The sequence below is a fragment of the Chlorocebus sabaeus genome, chromosome 4, assembly GCF_047675955.1.
Source record: "Chlorocebus sabaeus isolate Y175 chromosome 4, mChlSab1.0.hap1, whole genome shotgun sequence".
NCBI classification, from domain to species: domain Eukaryota; kingdom Metazoa; phylum Chordata; class Mammalia; order Primates; family Cercopithecidae; genus Chlorocebus; species Chlorocebus sabaeus.
This window is the reverse complement of record NC_132907.1, coordinates 60,561,439-60,583,597: the sequence shown is the minus strand read 5'-3', so window position 1 is coordinate 60,583,597 and position 22,159 is coordinate 60,561,439. Positions and strand designations below refer to the sequence as shown.

Below are 22,159 nucleotides of genomic sequence, written 5' to 3'. Positions count from 1 at the left end.
TGCAGCAGGATCACTTGAGGCCAGAAGTTCGAAACCATCCTGGACAACATAGTGAGACCCCATCTCTACAAAAACTTGAAAAATTGGTGAAACCCCGTCTCTACTGAAAATACAAAAATTGGCCAAGCATGGTGGCATGCATCTGTAATCCCAGCTACCAGGGAGGCTGAGACAGGAGAATCACTTGAACTGGGAAGGCGGAGGTTGCAGTGAGCTGAGCTCGCACCACTGCACTCCAGCCTGGGAGACAGAGCAAGACTCTGTCTTGGAAAAAAAAAAAAAAAAAAAAATTTGAAAAATTATCTGGATGTGGTGTACACCTATAAATCTACATACCCATGAGGTTGAGGTTGAGGTCTGAGGATCACTTGGGCCCATGAGTTTGAGGCTTCAGTGAGCTATAATCACACCACTGCATTCTAGCTTGGGAGACAGAGTGAGATCCTATTCCAAAACAAAAACAAAACAAAACCAAAACCAAAAACAAACAAAAAGCTAGAAGAGAAGATTTGAAATGTTTCCAACACAAAACAATCATAAATGTTCTGGGTGATGAATATCCTAAAAACCCTAATTTGATCATTACACATTGTATGCATGTATCAAAATATCACATGTACTCCATAAATATGTACAAATATTATAAATTAATAATAAATCAATAAAAATTTATATGTTGAAGCCCTAACTGTCAGTACCTCAGAATGTGACTGTATTTGGAGATAGGGCCAAAATGAAATCATATGGGCAAGCCCTTATCCAATATGACTAATATTCAATCCTGGTATCCGTAGAAGAGGAGATTAGGACCAATAAAACACAGATCTAGGGGAACCATGTGAGGACACAGTGAGATCAAGTGAGGACACTTGCTGTCTTCAAGCCAAGGAGAGAGGCTTCAGAAGAAACTAAACCTGCCAACATCTTGATCTTGCACTTTTATCCTCCAGAACTGTGATAAATTAAACTATTGTTTAAGCCAACCAGTCAGCGGTATTTCGTCATGGCAGCCTTAGTAAACAAATACACCCTCTGCCCCACGATTACAGATGAAGTCTGTAACCAGGGTCTTAGGTCACCCAATAGACTTCATTTTATAACTCAGATAATTGCTTAGCTATGGAATCATGCTTCCTAGATTATGGGTTTATTTACCATAAATAATCCTTTGGCCAGGGATATCTTGTAAGTGCATTCAGTCTTTCAATTCTCTTCCTCCTAGACAGTATCATGCATCTATTTACACAAAATCCAGTTAATATGGAGATTAATTTGCCTTTTTCTTTCTCCTACAGGGCAACCCTGTAGTAAGGGGGTAAATGCATCATAATGCAAGCTGCTTTTAACTCCTTCCATAGCTAAAGTCTTTAACTTTCACCTGTTGCTAGATTTCTTTGCCTTCCCACCATAGCATTCAAGAGATAAACACAGCCAGGTACGGTGCCTCATGCCTGTAATCCCAGTAATGTGGATGGCCGAGGTGAGTGGATCACTTAAGGTCAGGAGCTTGAGACCAGCCTGGCCAACACGGTGGAACCCCATCTCTACTAAAAATACAAAAATTAGCTGGGCATGGTGGCCCCTGTAATCTACCCCAGAGGCTGAGGCAGGAGAATTGCTTGAAACCAGAACGTGGAGGTTGCAGTGAGCTGAGATCATGCCACTGTACTCCAGCCTAGGGTGACAGAGTGAGACTCAGTTTTTAAAAAAAAAAAAAGATGGAGACAAACACTCCCATGATTTTGATGTCCTACAGTCCATTATATCTATCTGCAGACATAACTGTACTATTTATATACTATATTTTGTTTTGTCAAAATATTATTTTGTTTTTTGTTTGATAAAGTATATTATATTGCATTTATTTTTCTGAACTACCTTACCACTCAATTTTATGTTAACTGGCTTCCCATTTCTACTACTTCCTCTTAGATCCATCAGGATTCTTGGCTTAAATACAAAAAAAAAGTTCACTGGAAGGATACCAAGTAGCTCATATAATTGTTGGGAAAGCTAGAATTCAGGCAACTGGCAGGGCACAGAATAGTCTGGGCTGCTAGAGTCACATTCAAGCTTGCAGCATTAATGTCTGGTTAGGATAGATAGTCTGCACAGAGACTCCACTCACCCCTGCCCTGCCGAACTCCTGCCTGCTGTGCAGGATTGACACCAGCCTAAATCTGATCCAAAAGGACAGAGGGACTAACTTGAAGGGCCTCCCCCTGACAATTAAGATGGAGCCGTTAAGCTGGAATAATGACTGTGGTGGATTAAAACACATCAAATATTATGAACATTCATGAGTTCACAATAATGGTTTTTAAAGCCTTCATTAATCCCTGTTGGAGGTTGTTAGGGCACCAACTTTTTACTGTAAAAGTTGAATATTTGTCTTGCCCTCCATATGAATGGTATTTCAGGATAACCAAATAGCTAATGAAAGACTATCTGTCTTTAAAACTTTCACTATTTTGCAACCCCAAATGAAATAACAGATTTAAGCTATAATCCTAAGTGGCTGCTGAAAACCTTGGGCAAAAAGCTAAAAGGGGAAATGTCTCAGTCTCTTCAGCTACTGTAACAAATCCCCATAGACTGGGTGACTTAAACAGACATTGATTTCTAACAGTTCTGGAGGCTGGAAAGTCCAAAATCGAAGTGCTGGCAGAGTCAGTTCTTGGTGAGGGCACTCTTTGTGGCTTCTCATTTTGTTCTCACAGGGTGGAGAGTGGAGGGAGAGAAAGAGAGAGGCAAGCTCTCTCTCATGTCCCATGAGAACACTAATCCCCTCATAAGAGCCCCACCCTCCTGACGTATCACCTCCTGTGTTAGTCTATTCTCACAGTGCGATGAAGAAATATCTGAGACTGTGTAATTTATAAAGGAAAGAGGTTTGACTCACAGTTCAGCATGGCTGGGGAGGCCTCAAGAAACTATCATGGCCCAAGGTGAAAGGCAATCAAGGCATCTTCTTCACAAGGCAGCAGGAAGGATAAAAGCTAGCAGATCTTGTCAGAACTCTCTCACTATCATGAGAACAGCATGGGGAAAACTGCCCCTGTGACCCAATTACTTCCCACTGGGTCACTCTCACAACATATGCAGATTACAGGAACTACGATTCAAGATGAGATTTGGGTGGGGACACAGCCAAACCACATCACCTCCCAAAGGTCCCATCACCAAATACCATCACACTAGAGATTAGGATTTCAATATGTGAATTTTGGGGGAATACAAAGATTCAGTCCATATCAGGGAACTTTATAATGTATAAATTTGGCTTTGACATCCTGAATCCACTGATCAACTTTACAGGAGGTACTATGTACCTCACTGTATGATGCAATGGACAGAACCACCTATGAAGTTTTTCTGCAAAAATCTGAAGCCTAAATTTAAACAAGCATCTTATTTATCTACTTATAGGAAATATAGAGGATAGAGGATAAACCAAAGGATATAATTGGCAAAATCCACAATGTTAGAAAGTAAATGATAAAAAAGCAAGAAATTATTGCACATTTAAAAAGACTTAGATACATCAATCGAATGTAATATACAAATATTGTTTGAAATCCTGATTTAACCAAACATACAGTAGGAAGATATTTGTAAGACAATTGGGATATTGTTAAACACTGACTGGATACTTGATAATATTAAGATTTTTTTTCCTTTTGAGATTATCATTTTTCTTTTTGTGGTTATCATATCTTTTCTTTTGTTTTTTAAATAGAGTCAGCCAGTCTCAAATTCCTAGACTCAAGTGATCCACCTACCTTAGCCTCCCAAAGTGCTGGGATGACAGGCATGAGTCACCTCGCCCTGCCCGTGTTTTCTTTTTATGGTTGTTTTTTTAAACTAATCTCTCTGAGATACATGCTGAAGTGTTATAGGCCTTGAAAGCTAATGAAGGAACTTATAATTTCTGACTAACTGGGTTTAAGAATTGCTATGAATCTTTGGTCTTTGTCACTCTCATTCCCTTCTTTTGTGAATAGAAACTTTTATACCTGTTATATGTATTTTCCTGTCCTACTATTTTATTAGATGTGGGGGGCCAATAACTTTTCTTTTTGGTTTCACAGGTTAGCAGATCAAAAGGAACTGTTCTCAAGGAGCTGAACTGAAGAATTACTTCCAAAAAGCCTTGTCCATATCTGGACATGATGCAGAGGATGAAATTCTAGACTTTGAGATGATGCTATGATGATGATATGAGATCTCTGAGGACCTTGCAAGAAAATGACTGTATTTTGCATGTGGGAAGTATTTGGGTCGTTAGGGGCTGGAGGTCAATCTTAGGTTGACTCTAAGATGGCCCAGTTGATCCCCTCCTCCTGGAATTCATGCCCTTGTGAAACTCCCTCCCTTTGACTTTGGGTTGGCCTGGTGACTTGCTTCCAGCCAATAGAATACCACAAGGTGATGGAATGTCACTTCCATGATTAAGTTCTAATCTGTTGTGGCTTTTATCTTGCTAGCAGACTTTCTGCATTGTATTCTCAGTTTCCAGCTTTGATGAAGTTAGCAGTTCATTGGACAAGCCCATATCATAATGAGCTGAGAGTGGCTTCCAGACAACAGCTAGCAAAGAACTGAGGCCCTCAGCCCAACACCCTCAACAAATGGAGTTTTGCCAGCAATCTTAGCGAACATGGAAGCAGAGCCTTCTCCAACTGAGCTTTCAGATGACCCAGCCCTCGTCTATGACGGTAGCCCTGTGAGAGCTTCTGAAGCAAAGAGTCTGGCTGAGCCATGGCTTGACTCTTGACCCACACAAAGCATAAAATAATGAATGTGTGCTATTTTAAGCTGTTAGTTTGTGGTCATTATGTATCAGTAAATAATTAAAACATGCAGTAACTAATTATCTTTTAACAATTCTTTGAGGTACATGCTAATAGACAACCCAAGTTTACAAATGGGGAAACTCAGGCACAGACATTGAGTAACTTGCCCAAAGTAACTCATTTATGCCAAGAGGGGAGAAACTTCTTTCTTATTCCACAATATTGCTGTGAAACTAGAGAGTCAAGATGAGTGACAGTGGGTGTGTTTTGTGGGGTTGCTGCAAGGGAGATAAGGGTAAAGAGTAGTTTTAAGCCATTCTGCAAAGCATGGTGTTGCTACGTCCATTCCACTGGATTAGCACTTACCATCCAAACAGGGGTTGAGCCTCCTTACCTTGCACTATCCAATAAACATTTGGAGAAGACATGGTGCGGGGGTGGTGGGGAGGGGGTGGGATGTATGGTCAGCATTAGCTAGCCGTGAAAGTTGCAGACACCACGATGAAATCACTTTCATCAGACTCAGACAAAATAGAGCTGGTAAAGTCCAAAAAAGAGGATGCTCATGCTTATATGTCTGGCATAAGAACTGTTTCCAAGAACTTTCTAAAAACCCTTTGGTTTATGACTAGACATTCTCCTGGACTGCAATAATTCAGATAAGATATTCTCAAGAACACTTGCCCACTAACAGTGTCTCCATCAATAAACTGCTAACAACTCTGGCTTTCAACTTCTAGAACCAACAAACTCTATTTCTAAGCACCTTATGTAAACCTTTTTTTGCTAACAAAAGTTCCCCTTGCCCTTCCCTCACCAAAGGTACTCGTGGTTTACCATTCCATGCATTCAGATTATAATACTTACTTCTATTACCAAGTAAACCCAACATATTTAATTCTTTTTCTAGTGTCTTTTTTTGTAAGGTTGACATAATCAATGCTTGTCCTTAAAAGAAAAAAAAAATGTGAGCACCTCAAAGCCTCCCATTTTCAGTAGATTGATTTTCCTAAAACTTTGCCCTGGTTACCTCAAAACATTGATCACAGTTTAACAGTAATTCTTTAGCTGCTAATTTAAGTACAGATCACACCTTGGCATTGAAAGCCTATGGCATTTCTTCTGTCTCCCTTTCTATCTGTACCTGCTTTAATGTATTGCTGATGTACGCTGCATCAGCAATTCATTCCAGGCTGACTGCACACTACACAGTTGCATACAAAGAGCTTGCAGTTTCCTTGCCTCCTTTTTACCAAACTATTTTTCATTGCATAGAACACTTTGTTGCCCATCCTCATGAATCACAACCTTACCTATCTGCAGCATTTCTGGCATTCTCAAATATTGCTAGTAGGAGTGCAGATTTCTTGGAGGACAATTTGACAATATTTATTGGCAATGTTGAACCTTACCTGAGCCCTGTGTTCTTGGAAAGGCACTTTAAAAATCCTCCTTCCCTTTTGTTCTGGGAAATGGCTTGCTGCAGGGAATCATGCTTGCTCTTATGACTTAAAACTTTTTTGTTTACGTGGGACATGACCAGGCACAGACCCTCTGAATTCCCACTTTTTTTTTGTCTTATAAATGTTACCTGAAGTGTTTGTTGAACTGTTCAATCTGGGCAAAATGCAAAGTAACTTAACTTGACCAAAGTTTAGTAAAGCTTTTCCCCTTTGCCCAGGCACCTAAACTTTGGCCCACTTTGGGCAATGGAACATGGAACCATGTTAAAGTCAGAGGTCCCTCCTCCAGGGAACTGGCTGAACTCAGGAAAAAGTGTTCCCTGGTCAATGTCCCATCATACCTATCACTCGTCCCATCTCCTGCACCCAGTTCTTGTTTAATTCTCTCCATAAAAGAAAGCCTATTTGTGTCTGACCTTTGAGCTACAGATCTCATAGATCTCAAAGCCTTCTCCCTATTGTCGTAGTCACCTTCCCCTTATGGCAATAATCCTATTGAATAAAGTCCCTCCTTACATAAGTTTAAGCTGTTTTTTTTAAAAAAATTTGACATTACTAACAGCTTTTAAAAATATCTAGGCTTTTTGATCAAATAATCCCACTTCTAGGAAATTAATCAAAGGAAATAGTGATAAAGCACACATAGTTTATCTTCTTTTTAAAAGCAAATGCTCATGACATATTATTTGTAATAGAAAAAAATACTAGAAAAGCAAAAATATTTTCCCAAACAGGAAAGTTAAATAAATTATGTAGCCATTAAAAATATGTTTTCAAATTGTCCCTAGTAGCATTTGAGAGTGTTCTTAATGTGTTAGTCCAAACCATTAGAGCAAGATATAAAAATATATAAAAAGCTAATTTCAAATTGTTTGTCTTATTACTATGTTGAAAAATAAAGGCCATAAATACATGCAGGAAAAGACTGAAATAAACACTTTAAAATATTAATATTATTTAATATTTGATGGGGTGATTGATTTTATACTAAATATTTTGGGGAATTTTACAAATTTTCTATAGTGAGTATTTTTTTGTAATCAAAATATTTTTTATATATATATATATATATTTAAATATAACACTTCAAACATACCAAAGCAAGAAATTGTCTCTGGCTATCAAATATTATCTTTTCTACAAGCTTTTCTTATCAAAATATTATATATATATATATATATTTAAATATAACACTTCAAACATCCAAAGCAAGAAATTGTCTCTGGCCATCAAATATTATCTTTTCTACAAGCTTTTCTTATCAAAATATTATATATGTGTGTGTGTGTATATATACATATATATATAAATATATAAATATAACACTTCAAACATACCAAAGCAATAAATTGTCTCTGGCCATCAAATATTATCTTTTCTACAAGTTTTTCTTATGCTCTCAGCTAGTTACTGTTTCTCTCTCTCCTGTGGATTCCTAGCCCTTTGCCTTCTATGGATGTAAAAGCATTCTACTTTATGTTATATTATCCATGTACTTATTCCCTTTAGCCTATTGTCCTCTACTAGGTTGAAAAATTAGGGAAGGTAAGAATTGTATTTTAAATGCCATAGGAGTGCCTAGAATAGCACAGTATCTTTCATAAAGTAAATGTTTATTAATTCCAGCCACATCGTTTAGAGTTTACATTTGCATATTCCATCCTCTGAATTATTTTTTTTATATTTTGACTTCAGCTTTTATTCATGATACATTCAATAAAATTCCTTCAGTATAATCTCTTTGTTGTCCAAGGGTCAAATATACTGTTTTCTACCCTGGAAAATTATGAAAACTGATCATTATGTGAAACAGTTCTACACCGTATTACATCCCTGAAGCAAGCAGAAACTCATGTGCTTTGTTTGCAGAGTTGCTTTAAGATTTAGAATTTGCCGCCAGGCGCGGTGGCTCACGCCTGTAATCCCAGCACTTTGGAAAACTGAGGCAGGCAGATCACCTGAGGTCAGGAGTTGCAGACCAGCCTGGTCAACATAGTGAAACCCCATCTCTATTAAAAATATAAAAAATTAGCTGGTCCTGGTGGCGGGTGCCTGTAGTCCCAGCTACTCAGGAGGCTGAGGTAGGAGAGTCACTTCAACCCAGGAGACGGAGGCTGCGGTGAGCTGAAATCATGCCACTGCACTCCAGTCTGGGCAGCAGAGTGAAACTCTGTCTCAAAAAAAAAAAAAAAAGAAAAAGAAAAAGATTTAGAATTTGCAGACACCTACCTACTGTTTCCTTTTTAGCATCTCAGTTTTGGGACACTTGTGAAATTAATCTTCCAAGTATAATTCTGGTCATAGGTAAATGGTGAAGGCATTGGAAATTGTCTGCACCTTTTCCCATCTCTGTTGTAAATTAATTTCCCACACACCTGGGACTTGTTGCCTACAACCAAACCTTGTGTGTCACTAAGGTGAAAACTTAGAATTTAAGCATGAACATTACAAAGACTTCAGGTATGCGATAAAAAACCTCTTTCCTCAGAGAAATTCAGATTTTATTAGTGAGCCATCTAAACATCAATGTCTTAAAGCGTTGAAATTATAACATTGGAATAACTGAAAAGCGAAGTTTTCTGGAGTCATGTGACCCTGCTGTGTGCCCAAGTCATCTATTCATATGGCTGTTCACGTCACCTGCATGAAAATATTTTCACTTTGTGTTAACCATAGTGATTTACAATTGTATGACTATTAAACTTTATTAAAAACAAGTTTAGAAAGTATCTTTAACAAAGGTGTGTTTATTTCCATATATTGCCCATTACATTTTTCTTGCCATAGTTTTATCTAAAGCCAAGTCAAAATTTTTCTCTAAGGTATTTATTTGTAGTGTGTGTTCTTCAGATATAAAATCCCTCTGGTCAACATGCAACATTTGAGTATCTATTGGTACTGTATCTCTATGAAATATTTATGACATTTGTTAATAGCAAACCTCAACCTCCTGACCCCACATCCGAAGTTGGGGGCGATGTAGGGGAACATAGACAAAATTACCAAAACATTACTGGTCAAGCACGTTGCAGCTAAAATCTATTGACTTTAAAATAGTATTGTATGTGAATTCAGAGTTTTAACATATTTGTGGATCAAAAGGAAAGGATCAAAGGCTAAGCTGAACACAGAGGGCACTAAATTAGCTAATAAGGCAGCTAGTGTCCCTGTTCTTGCCCCAGCCCTGTCATATCACTGCATCTTATTCTCTCAAATGTTATAAAGAATGATGAACTTAAAACTTCAGGGGTTCCTGAAAATTGGTATTAAATTAAAAGCAGAGCAGCCAGAATTCTTTGCAAATGACTTCTCTGATAGAAAAAAAATATTTCCAACCTGCTTCAGAGGAGAATCCTCTTTTAGGTGCCAAGGAAAGAGTGATAAAGATGCTGAGTGTATTAGTCAAGGTCATCTGAGAAGACTACTTTGTGGTTGATTCTTCTGAGCCCCTGAGTTGTCCAACATTATTGGTGTACCTGTAGCATGAATAGCATTGCAACCAATAACTTTTTGAATACAGCATGTAAAACCCTAACTTGAATGTTCATCAGATCATAACAATATCAGCTCAGCTACAAGTCTTCCCCAAAGTGGAGCTATTCTAGTCATATATTTACTTAGTTTCAAAGAGCAGGAATCCTGCAAAGGTGGAGAAGCGTTGGTGGTCGCCATGGAGAGCGCCATTGCCCATTCGCAGCCAAACTTCATCCCCTTTGGCTAGCTTCAGCACAGCATGGTTGCTGGATGTATCTGATTTGCCCTTCATTTCATAGCTGGAAAGAAAAAGAGGATCAAACTACTTAGTCTTTGCCATGAACAACCAGCTCTTCACCAAAGTCTGTGCTCCCCTTTTCCCCTTCCCACAGGTATAATCCTGTGGCTAAGTTCTCTAAACAGCCTGTGAGCACAAATGACCTAAGGCTGGCGAGTAACACTCTCACAAAACCCCTCCCTGCTCCTTCTTATGACCGTCTGGAATGTTCATGACAATGACCAGAATGATCTTAGAAGCCATATGTTGAGTACTGGGTTCTTGGAGACTGTGTGGAAAACAGCTCTCTCTCTTCCCTGCTCCAACCCACAACAACCCTGGACTGTTTCATGAGAAGGAAAGAAAGTTATAATATGTTTGAGCTATTCCACTGGGTTTTTGTTACAGCAATTTACCTTCCCCTAACTAGCTAGAATTTGGTACAAAAGGAGACTGCTCCATAATGCAAACAAAAATAGGCTTGCACTGGCTCATGGTCAGGCAAGGAGCAATGGGGAAACAAATATCACGGTCTGGGAAAGCAGAAGATCCATGTTACACTGTGCAAAAACATTTGGGAAAACATATTAACTTGGAAGATAGATCTAATGCCTATAGGCTAAGAAAGGGAAGTGACTGGAAAAAGCCAAAATACTCTGCTGCTTTTAGAAAGATGTTGCTACAGAAGATGAGCTTAGGCAAAAACTAACTTGTTTGAAGAAGAAGAAGAAAATAGGGTCTATATGGTTGGGGCCTAACAAGGTTAAAAAAGCCGGATGTTTTTATACCTGGAAGAGCAGTAATAAAGTTGATGTTTTCTCCTTAAGACTGCTCATTTAGCAGCCATGAAAAAGAATGAGTTCATGTCCTTTGTAGGGACATGCATGAAGCTGGAAGTCATCATTCTCAGCAAACTAACACACACAGGAACAGAAAACCAAACACTGCATATTCTCACTCATAAGTGGGAGTTGAATAATGAGAACACATAGACACAGGGAGAGGAACATCACACACCAGGGCCTGTGGCGGGGTCGGGGGAAAGGGGAGGGAGAGCAAAGGGGAGAGAGAGCATTAGGAGAAATACCTAATGCATGCAGGGTTTAAAACCTAGATGATGAGTTCATAGGTGCAGCAAATCACCATGGCACATATATACCTATGTAACAAATCTGCACATTCTGCACACGTATCCCGGAACTTAAAGTAAAATTAAAAAGAAGAAAACTAAAAGACTACTCATTCAGTCAAATAGACACAGCTGTGGCACAATCTGATGGATTAAAAATATTGCCTTTCTACCCAAATCTATTGCTTTAGAAGGCCTCAGGGTAATTCCATTACATTGAGAGAAAGCCACGAAGACAAGGAATAGCAGGCTGAAAACTGTCAAGAAAAGTACATGGAGTGTGGTTTAATAACACATGTAACTGACTTGACTTAATCTCTTTAACAAACGAAGTAAAAGCCAGCTAAGTAAATAGAGTAAATAGAGTAAAAAATAGAGTAAAAGCCTGCTAAGTAAGTTTCTGAGGAAATGGGTTTACCAGAGACCCAAAACTGGACTCAAGAGGCTTGGGATGTTTGACTCAGCCTTCAAATTCGCACCAGCAGGAAGTGGGCTGTGAGAGAGCCCTGAGGAGGGCCTGCTCACCTTTCAGATGTGCTACAGAGAAAAGCAGACAGAGAAGACCCTCCTAGAGGACAGAAGCAGCAGCCAAAGAGAAAAATAGCCAACAAACCAATTTGATGAAAAGGACTACTCATTGACTAACTCAGGGCTTTGAGCTGGATGCGTTATCTGTGCTTTACAGGCTGTCTCCCATAGGGTCAGAGCGATGGGGAGACATGTATTCTAAGTGTAGGAAGAAGAGTTCAGCAGATATTTGGAAGCCAGAGGGCAGAGAAGGCTAGCTGTTCACCAGAATCCCCTTTCCTTTCTTCCATTGGCCCTACAATTCCATGTCACCCTTGCATTTGTTGGGTGGAAAACAATGTGACTAAGTTCTCTGAAGAGAATTCCTGATTCATAAACATTTCCACAAGCTTGCAACAGGAACCTTTTTTCCTTCTGGCTCTGGCAATGACAATGACCAGAGAGAATTTCAAAGTCAGGTTTTTTTGTTGTTGTTTGTTGTTTTTTGTTGTTGTAATTGTTTTTGAGATGGAGTCTCACTCTGTTGCCCAGGCTGGAGTGTAGTGGTGCCATCTCAGCTCACTGCAAGCTCCGCCTCCTGGGTTCACGCCATTCTCCTGCCTCAGCCTCCAGAGTAGCTGGGACTACAGGCGCCCACCACCACGCCCGGTGACTTTTTTGTAATTTTTTTTTTTTTTAAGTAGAGACAGGGTTTCACCATGTTAGCCAGGATGGTCTCGATCCCCTGACCTTGTGATCTGCCTGCCTTGGCCCCTCAAAGTGCTGGGATTACAGGCGTGAGCCACTGCACCCGGCTCAAAGTCAGTTTTATAGATAGCAGAGCTGCTTTCATCAGCCTGGCTTCCTCAAAAAACAGGAAGAATAAACCCATTCCCAACCCGCACCCCTCCTACAACCCCTCATTCTTTCCCAACCTGAAACTCTTCCCTGGACTGGTCAAGAAAAATCAACTTCTAGTGTGTTAGAGCTACTGGATCTCTTAGTTGCAACAATTTCACCTACCCTGACTCATCTTTCTGTCTTTTGGCATTTCAAATATATCTTCCCACTCAGCTTAGGCTCCAGAAGTAAACACAGCAATTATCACACATCATCAAAAATAACAGAGAAATGCTAACAGCCACAAAATATTTCATAGATAACTCATGGCCCATTTAATTGTAAGAAAGGTGTTGGCTCTCTGCGTCTCTGCCACATTCCAAGCTAACATCAGAGGGTGTGGGAGAATGGGAAAGCAGAAAAAGGGACAGAGAGAGAGGAGAAAAATAATGATTTATAAAAATAATCCAAATGATTGGTTATGGGGAGTGCTGCTAGTAATAAATGCAAGGCCTCTTATCAACCTTTTGATGCTCAAGTTCATCAGATTTATTTCTTCCCAAACAATAATGATGATAATGTGGCCACATTGGTGCATGAGGGCTCGTATTGAGGACAGGGCCATGCCAGGCTCTATTGACCCCTATACCCTTCCCTGTCATTGGGTGTTCCTTGAACAAACAACGGCAGCATGAATGAGACCCGTGATAGAAAAGACAACTCACCTGTACATGCTGAAGACTGTATTGCCATTGTGCATAAGGTACACATACACTTCCTCAACATCTTCATGCTTCATCATGCTGAAGGTGAAGAAATACACACCTGAAAAAAGCAGGTATTTATCCATGTTGATATTAACATATTATACACTGAGGACCTGGAGATACCTGGAGATTTGCCAAATGCCTTCGCATGTCTTTTATTGATATTCTTTGTAGTAGGGTGCTTCTCCTTGGCCTTAATCTGCAGGAATGTCCCTTTATCTACTCCCCTTCCAAGTGCTTTCAAGTGTTTTGAGACTTTCTCAATGTGTACACTGTGTATCCCGAATAAGACTTGAAAGTCTTTAAGGGAAGAGGCCTACCTCATTTTAGCTATATCTCACCACCTTGTGCCCTGATAAAGTGCTTAGGGCAAAGTAGGTGTTGTTCCTGGGCATAGGTTAGCTATCATCCGCATCTACCACAGAACTCGTGTTACCAAGGTACAGAGAGGTTTGTGGTTGAACAACGATGCTCCGTAGCTTAAGAAAATGAGCAACTATAACAATACAACAGATGATTATACTCACCAAAGGGGTTAGCCAAAGATAAGGAAATCCTGGAGCACAGAATAAATGTTTATGAGTTATAAAGAAATGGTTCTGGTAATTTCTTATGCTATTCCTTGTATGTCGGTGAAATTATATACAATAAACAGAAAGACCCAACTTAGACTCAGTGACAGGACCTTGTCACTAAAAGTCTGTATCCTCTTCATTTGAAAAAGACCAACATATATTTTTGAAGATTTGAGTTATTTAATAAGAGCCTGGGGCTCCTAATTGAAAGCAGTATAATATGACCTAATATACTCTAAATGCCAGCACACAGGATACTTTACTGAATGATTAAGAAGAATCCAATAGCACACAGACAAAACAAAAGGAAAATTTTTCAAACTCTAAATGATCTGGGATTTTGGTGTGCATTTTGGAAAGGTGAATGAACATAAGTCATCAAGCTCTTACTGATTTCCATGTTACATTTTAAACACATGGCCCTTCAAGACAGTAACCCAGAAATAGCTTTAATAAAAGATAGTTCTATTTCTTTCTCAAAGGTGCAATCAAGTAAGATGAAAGTTGTAAGGGTGCCGTGTCAATTCACCTGATTCCAAGTCAAATTAAATGAAGAAGTATGATGATGTTTTGTCTAGTACCGAGAATGCATACTCAACGTTCTGGGAACAAAGGAAATGGCCTAAAAGTTTATCATGCCTATTCATATGCCTAGAGATTGGCCCACAGAAGAAAAGTAAAGGCAGATAAAAATTAAAAGCCTCAAGGAAAATAGTTTATATGTGTTTAGTTTTTCACCTTTTACAAAATTTCATATTAGATACATACACATACATAATTTTCAATACCTCAAGAAGATAAAGCTGAAATCAAAATGACAGGAAAATATATTAGTTTTTCTTACAAAATCATGACGACTGTTAAAAATAGATTGCAAAAACATGTTAGAAAGAGTAGACTAAAACACCAGATGGTGAATAAATGAAATGCCTGGAGTTGGAAATACCGAAGTTAGTAGGTATTATACCCACATGTGACTTTCCTGCAAGGGAAGCTACTGAAACCAGAGGAGACACACTTGCACTACAGTTTGGTGGTCTTTGTGTTGCTGTAATTTCAAAAACCAGCCTTCTCTGTCTCTTCACTCCCAAAGCTGAAAAGGATAAAATGGTCTTTTTGCAATCTATTGCAAAAATGGAGACTAAAACAGAAAACTGTGAGGGTCAAATGACAGTGGTATCGCTAGAAGCTGAACGTCTGGCAAGAGAGCTCTAAAAAACTAAATTCTTACTTAGGCTTCAATTAAAAAGCCACTTAATTCCATGGAAATGTGTACTAGGTATTTCTAGTCACTAATATAATCTGTGGCACAGATAGCATTTAACGGAATAGTTATAAGAAAATTACCACGTAAACCTTCAGAGCAGAAAATCACATAAGAACATTTAAAGATGATTTTCATGACATTAAGGTGTGATGAGAGATTGCTTCTATCATTTCATATCTCAGTTCATTTCTGACTTAAGTTGAGAAGAGAAATAAATCAAGGTGCAATTAAAAGCATTTGTGAGCATCTGACAGGGCCACTGCCTCCATCAGAAGTTTCTTCCTTTTAATTCTGGATACCATATAGAGAAATGAAAAGAACTGGAAAACAAAAACCAAATAAGTATCCACATTCTGCAACACTAAGAGACTGGAAGAAAATCAATGAACTTCAAAAATACCTGTAAGTGCTGCCAAATGCCCCTGAGGGTGGACAGAGTCACTTGGAGATAACACAAGGTTGGGCTGGGCTCCGAGGAGGCCAGGTGACAGCAGGTGTCACACAGTGCCAGGAGAAATGCACTCTCTGATAGTGAGGGCCATGTGGAAGTGCAATGCTGAAAACAAGCCGCTGTGAACAGGGCCGAGCGGAAGCAAAGGCTGTGTTTGGGGTGATGGTTGCTAGATACAGTGTAGGATGTGGAAAGAGGATCTGCAGTGAGTGGCCAATCTCAAAATTTGCCAGCAAAAAATAAATAAATAAATAAAATTTAAAAAAAATTTAAAAAAAGAAAGAGAAAAGAAAGAAAGAAAGAAAGAAGAAAGGACTCCTGAAGGCAAGGGAACCAGGAAGTATAAGATTGGCTTCAGAAGCTTTCATGGACCCAGTGCAGTCTGGAGCGGCAGTGGAAGAGTGACCAAGGAAAACACACATCAGGGCCGTACTTAAAAGAATCTGTTAGTCCCCTGGCAGCAGGGGAGGGAGCCTTTGAGTTATCCAGTCTAGAAACTGCCCTGGTCTTTTCTTCACCAAGAAACTAGAGCATATAGCTGGTCTAGGAAAATCCAACTCATTCAATCATCACTTAATTTTTTTAAGTAGAAAAGAAAAGCAAAAATGACCCTAATGTATTAACTATACTCTCCAAGAAAAAATGTTGTCATGTAGTGGATGAAAAATGTAGCCATGAATTTATACTAATAAAGCAAATACCTCTATGAAAGAACATTATAGAATAAAAGGTGTGAACCCATGGTAGAAATGGCCAGACAATAAAAGGAATTAAAAGTTGGGGGCATCAGAAAAACCTGGTGAGATCTGAATAAAGTCCATAATTTAGTCATAGTATTGTACCTAGATTCATTTCTTTATTTTAATAATTGCACTTTGGTTATTTAAAACATTAATAGTAGGGGAAGATGGTTAAAGAAAATATGAGAACTTTGTATAATATTTTTATAACTCTCTCCTATAAGTCTAAAATTAATTCAAAGTAAAATGTTTGTAAAATGGGATTTTCTATTGATCGACTATCCAGAAACTTGAAAGCACATTTTGTTGATAAGGCTATCAGGAAATAAGTGCTTTCATATCTTAACAATTTAAGTATATTGGTATAACCCTTACAGGGAGCAATTTAGCAAAATTGATAAAAATTATGGATATGTTTATACTGATAACATTCCTAAAACTTTAGCCTACAGATGCACCTGTAAGTGATCAATTACAAAGTGGTATATTCTTGCCGGCATGGTGGCTCACACCTGTAATTCCAGCACTTTGGGAGGCTGGGGCAGGCGGATCACTTCAGGCCAGGAATTTCAGACCAGCCTGGCCAACATGGTAAAACACGGTAGTCTCTACTAAAACTACAAAAATTAGCCAAGTATGGTGGCCTGGGTCTGTAGTTCCAGCTACTTGGGAGGCTAAGTGGGGAGGATCGCTTAAGCTTGGGAGGCAAAGGTGGCAGAGGTTGCAGTGGGCCGAGATGGCACCACTGTACTCCAGGCTGGGCTACAGAGTGAGACCCTCCCTAGAAAAAAAAAAAAAAAAAATCCACCACCACCACCAAAAAAAACCAAACTGGAAACAACCCAAATGTCCAGCAATAAGGGAATCATTAAATATACTTTGGTACATCCAGCTATAAGAAAGAAGATGAAGTAATGATGTGAAAAGATTTCTAAAATATATTGTTAGTTTTTTAAAAAAGCAAAACACAATCAGAATGTAGACTGTCCTAGCTGTTATATAGAAATGTGAAAAGATATATTTGTATTCATTTGCATAAACAAACTCTTTTAACTTTTTAAATAAGTAAATGTATTACCTGCTCAATTTCTTTTAATTAAAAAAATAGGATCAGGCACTCCTTGAGGTGGTGGCAAGGGGAGGAAACAGTTATGACACATTTAAACTGAGAATTATGTTTTAAGGACTTTTAAAGTCTGAGGTAACTATGTCCTCTTAAGAATTATTTAGCTCAGTCTAGATCAGAGTTAATAATATTAATGACTGTGGCCATATTTTAAAAACTATTTTTATGTTTTCAGATTCTAATTTGTTTACTTTGAAATCCAATAGAAATCTATATGAGCTGTTTGGTTTAACTTGAATGAGAAAAAAATAACTACCTTAATGTCTTCCTTTATTTCATATTCCCTTCCTCCTTCTTTTCCTCCCTCCCTTTCTCCATCCCTCCCTCTCTTCTTTCCTTCCTTCCTTGTCTTTATTATTACATTGATTAACTCAATCTTTATCCAATGTTTCCATCTCACCTGATACTGGGGCCCCAAATCTACCAGTCATGACATCAAAGAAGTTTCCAATGTTGGTCTCAACACTGCTGAAGATAATCCCACTGTTCTGATTGCTGAAGTGTGTTGCCAGAGAAGCCATGAATGCAATCTAAGGAAAGAATTATTGGTCAATAAATAGGCAATTTATCTTAAAGAAGTCAAGTTTTTATGCAGATTAGTTTGTTAAACATTATACATAACAGCAAGATTGGGAATAAACATCAATCTATGGAGAAAGAAATAAATAAATTATGGTAATTCCTAACACTTGAATGCTATGCAGCCGTTAGACTGACAATGTCTGAACATAGGTTTCAAAGATTATTTGTCTTTCAAATGATTTTTGAAATATTAAAATTCTGTTATCAAATAATACCAGAAAAATTTAGATGAGATTTTCCACTTACAGCCGTGAAATGCACATTAGCAAATTCAAGGATGTGAGAAACCCTATAGCCAAACATTTTAATTTTGGTAACCCTGCATTATTTTTTCCCCAAGAGATACCTATTAATTTATTGTTTTTCTTTATATAGACAAGTTCTTACTACGTTGCCAAGGCTGGTCTCAAACTCCTAGGCTCAAGAGATCCACATTCCCTGGCCTCCCAAAGTACTAGGATTATAGGTGGGAGCCATGGTGCCCAGCCTATCAATTTCTAATGAAATTAATTCTTTGAATACACTTTGAGAATTCTTGATGCTGATCTAAATGTGCATCTATATAAAATGAGAAAATATCTTCAATACACTGTTTACTCAAAAAGTAGACAACACAAGATCATTATTGTCTGATACCAGACTTTATTAACTGTGTCTGTGTGGATGGAGTTATTGTGTGGGCAAATTCAGAAAAATATCTGCAAGAATATTCTTGAAATTATTAATAGCAGGTCTTTCTTGGTAGAAGTTTCATGGGAAAGTTTTCCTTTCTTCATTACACTTATAATTTTCAAGTTAGCACGTATTAATTTTATATTCAGAAAAAAAGATACAAATTTTAAAAATACAGAATTTTACTTATTTACATGAACAGACATTTAGGATAGATTGTCATTCATGAAATAAAGTAATGATATGTATATATGTTCCCATCATATTTAAAAGTAACATGTATATAAGTACGCATAAATCTGAAAAGTTATGTAACTGTATGTTAATAGTAATCATTTCTGGGCATGTTTTATTATTTTTGGCCCAGAAGTTTTCTAATTTTTTTAATGATGAAAAGATATTACATGAATAACCTTGAAAAGGTAAAAAGGAGTGTTTGCGGTTATCTAAAATACAGAAAAATGGTTTACTAAAATTAACAATCTTTTTGAATATTAGAACAGCAAAAATTTTTCGGCATGATTTTGGATGAAAAAATGTAATATTGGAACTGCAAAGTTTAGAGATGGGGAATCTGAGAAGTCATTTAATGGTCAACACCCATTTCTGGGAATGGTTACAAATACTTTATGTGTAATCTTTTAAGGGACTTTGAAAGCCTCTGCTCAATCGGTAAAAGATCAGCAAAGAGAATTAACTTAAGAAACCAGCTCGTGTTGGCAACCAAGATGCTCTATGAGTTTGGATATAAAGCTGTCTACTTGGGCCCAAAGATATGAGATTAAGGCCCACCTCTCTTAATTCTGTCACTTGGCAAGTCACTGAGTAATTGAGCCTCAAATTTCTATATCCCTTAAGTGGAGAATGGGGCACTACTCTTCCTCCTCCTGCCACCACTACTACTATTGTTACCACCTCTATACTACTAATGTCCAAAGACAGGGTTGAAGTTCAAAATACAAAATGTTAACAATAATTGTAAAAGCCTTGAGACAATTCCACCTGTCAAGAAAAGCTTTTGTCACTATTCACAATAGCAAAGACATGGAATCAATATAAACTACCATTGATGATAGACTGGATAAAAAAAATGTGGTACATATACACCCATGGAATACTACGCAGCCATGAAAAAGAGTGAGTGTCCCTTGCAGGAACATGGATGGAGTGGGAGGCCGTTATCCTTAGCAAACTAATGCAGGAACAGAAAATCAAACACCGCATGTTCTCATGTATATGTGGGAGATAAATGATAAGAATACGTGGACATATAGAGCGGAACAACACACACTGGGGCCTGTGGGAGGATGGAAGGTGGGAGGAGGGGGAGGATCAGGAAAAATAACCAATGGGTACTAGTCTTAATACCTGGTGATAAAATAATCTGTACAATAAATCCCCATGACACAGGTTTACCTATGTAAAAAACCTGCACATGTACCCCTGAGTTTAAAATAGAAGTTTTTTTAAAAAAGAAAAGCTTCTGCTTAAACTCACCATTGAAGAATGACTTGTGAAAGTCAAAGTCAAAAAACAAAACAAAACAAAAAAACAATATACCCTAGAGATCACTTACTGTATAGAGATAATCCCCATTTTACACTGCAGTGTATCATTATGTGCAGAAAAAAAAAAAAAAAAAAAAGTCAAAGTCAATCCTTCATCCAAATGAGTCATTGAAACTGAGTGTAAGTTAGATTAATAAATTCTTTAACTTGCTGGGACCTTCAAAGAATGTGAAGTTCCCTCCTTCACAATCTGCCCATAAGACCCAAATGATTGGACTGTGATTTTAGGGTAAAATAACTGATGGGGCAAATTTAATAATTGCCCAGAATGTTCTCTATCAAACTGGCTACTCTAGGGCCCCTTCTCCATGGTTTACCATTCATAGGTTCTGGGTTAGAGTGTCTAGCTTTGAGATGTGTATCTTCTGTCTTATTAAATACCTTAACTTGGCTGAGTGACATCTCTAGCCTTTTTGTTTGTAAATTTATACTGGCACATGGATCCCAGGTTGCTAAAATTATTAAACAGTATTTGGCTAGGCACGGTGGCTCACACCTGTAATCCCAGCACTTTGGGAGGCTGAGGCAGGTGAATCACTGGAGGCCAGGAGTTCGAGACCAGCCTGGCCAACATAGCGAAATGCCGTCTCTACTAAAAAGACAAAAAAATTAGCCGGGCATGGTGTTGCGCACCTGTAATCCCAGCTACTCCAGAAGCTGAGGCAAGAGAATCGCTTGAACCCTGGTGGAGGCTGCAGTGAGCCAAGATCACACCACTGCCCTCCAGCCTGTGCACACACACACAAAACAAAACAAAAACAGCATTCATTTAAAAGTTGCAAAACCCACAAAAAGGAGTGAGAGTAACACACTAACTATTCAAGTTATTTTAAACTTGAAAAACCAAGGCCCAGAAAAATGATGGAACTTATACAGGGTCAAACAACCACCATACACGCACAAATAAAAGACAGTTTCCCCCTAATTGATCCTTCAGGCAAGAATCGCTTTATAGTGTAGTTCTTCAAAAATCTCTCATGTTGCAGCATTTTATCTCAGTTACTTTATTTTTATCCACAAGTTACTTTTTTTGGGAAGACACTAGCCAGAAAGAAACTTAATTTTTTAAAAATGCTAGTTTTCAATGCTGATAGCAATCCCCTGGAGGGGATCCATTTCAAAATGTTAGCCCTCCTCCACCTTCCAGAAATAACCCAAAATTAGTAATTTTTCTTGTGACCTAACCTCACATTTACAAGTTTAAGATGTTGTTGGCAATAAGAACTTTAACGGTCATTTTAAAAAGAGATAAAGAATAGATGGGTACTTGAGCTTGGGATAAAATGTACACTTTTAACCTCATAAATTGATTTTTTAAACTTTATGCTGAAATGAATGTAATCTGGTCTGGAACACTGAGTGGAGGACTCAGAATTGAAATCTTCCGTTGATAAAGAAGATTCTGACAAGAAAAACTCAAGTAAAATTTATACCGCAAGGTCAAGCGTGTGGCTCAAGCCTGTAATACCAGAACTTTTTTGGGAGGCCAAGGCAGGCAGATCACTTCAGGCCAGGAATTTGAGACCAGCCTGGCCAACATGGCAAAAACCTGTCTCTATTAGAAATACAAAAATTAGCCAGATGTGGTGACGGATGCCTATAATTCCAGCTACTAGGGAGGCTGAGGCAGGGAATTGCTCAAACCCACGAGGCAGAGGTTGCAGTGTGCCGAGATTGTGCCACTGCACTCCAGCCTGGGCAACAGAGAAAGACTCTGTTTCAATAAATAAATAAATACAAATTATACCACAACATCTGAGTTGAGAGAAAACAATATATATCAATATTTACGTATGCATTAGTATATGTAAATATAACAACATTAATAAATAAAATATTGTAACCAGACTTTCACCATTCCATTTATATATTTAAATGTTTATATATTTGAGTTGGCCCAAACTCTTATTACATCTTATTACATT

The 22,159-nt window shown here is 38.2% G+C and overlaps 1 protein-coding gene across 4 annotated transcripts in view; it reads right to left on the bottom strand.

The window, feature by feature from the left end:
- Window positions 1-8,985: 8,985 nt before the first annotated feature.
- The window catches only part of C1QTNF3 (C1q and TNF related 3), a 41,680-nt gene continuing 28,506 nt past the window's right edge, over window positions 8,986-22,159 (bottom strand). For all 4 annotated transcript variants that reach the window (XM_073014812.1, XM_007961314.3, XM_007961316.3 and 1 more), the window contains exons 4-6: window positions 17,813-17,942; window positions 13,212-13,311; window positions 8,986-10,032 (exon numbers count right to left, since the gene is read on the bottom strand). In XM_073014812.1, the coding sequence (XP_072870913.1) occupies window positions 9,873-10,032; window positions 13,212-13,311; window positions 17,813-17,942 (390 nt within the window). In that variant the 3' untranslated portion in view covers window positions 8,986-9,872. The remainder of the gene's footprint in view (window positions 10,033-13,211; window positions 13,312-17,812; window positions 17,943-22,159) is intronic.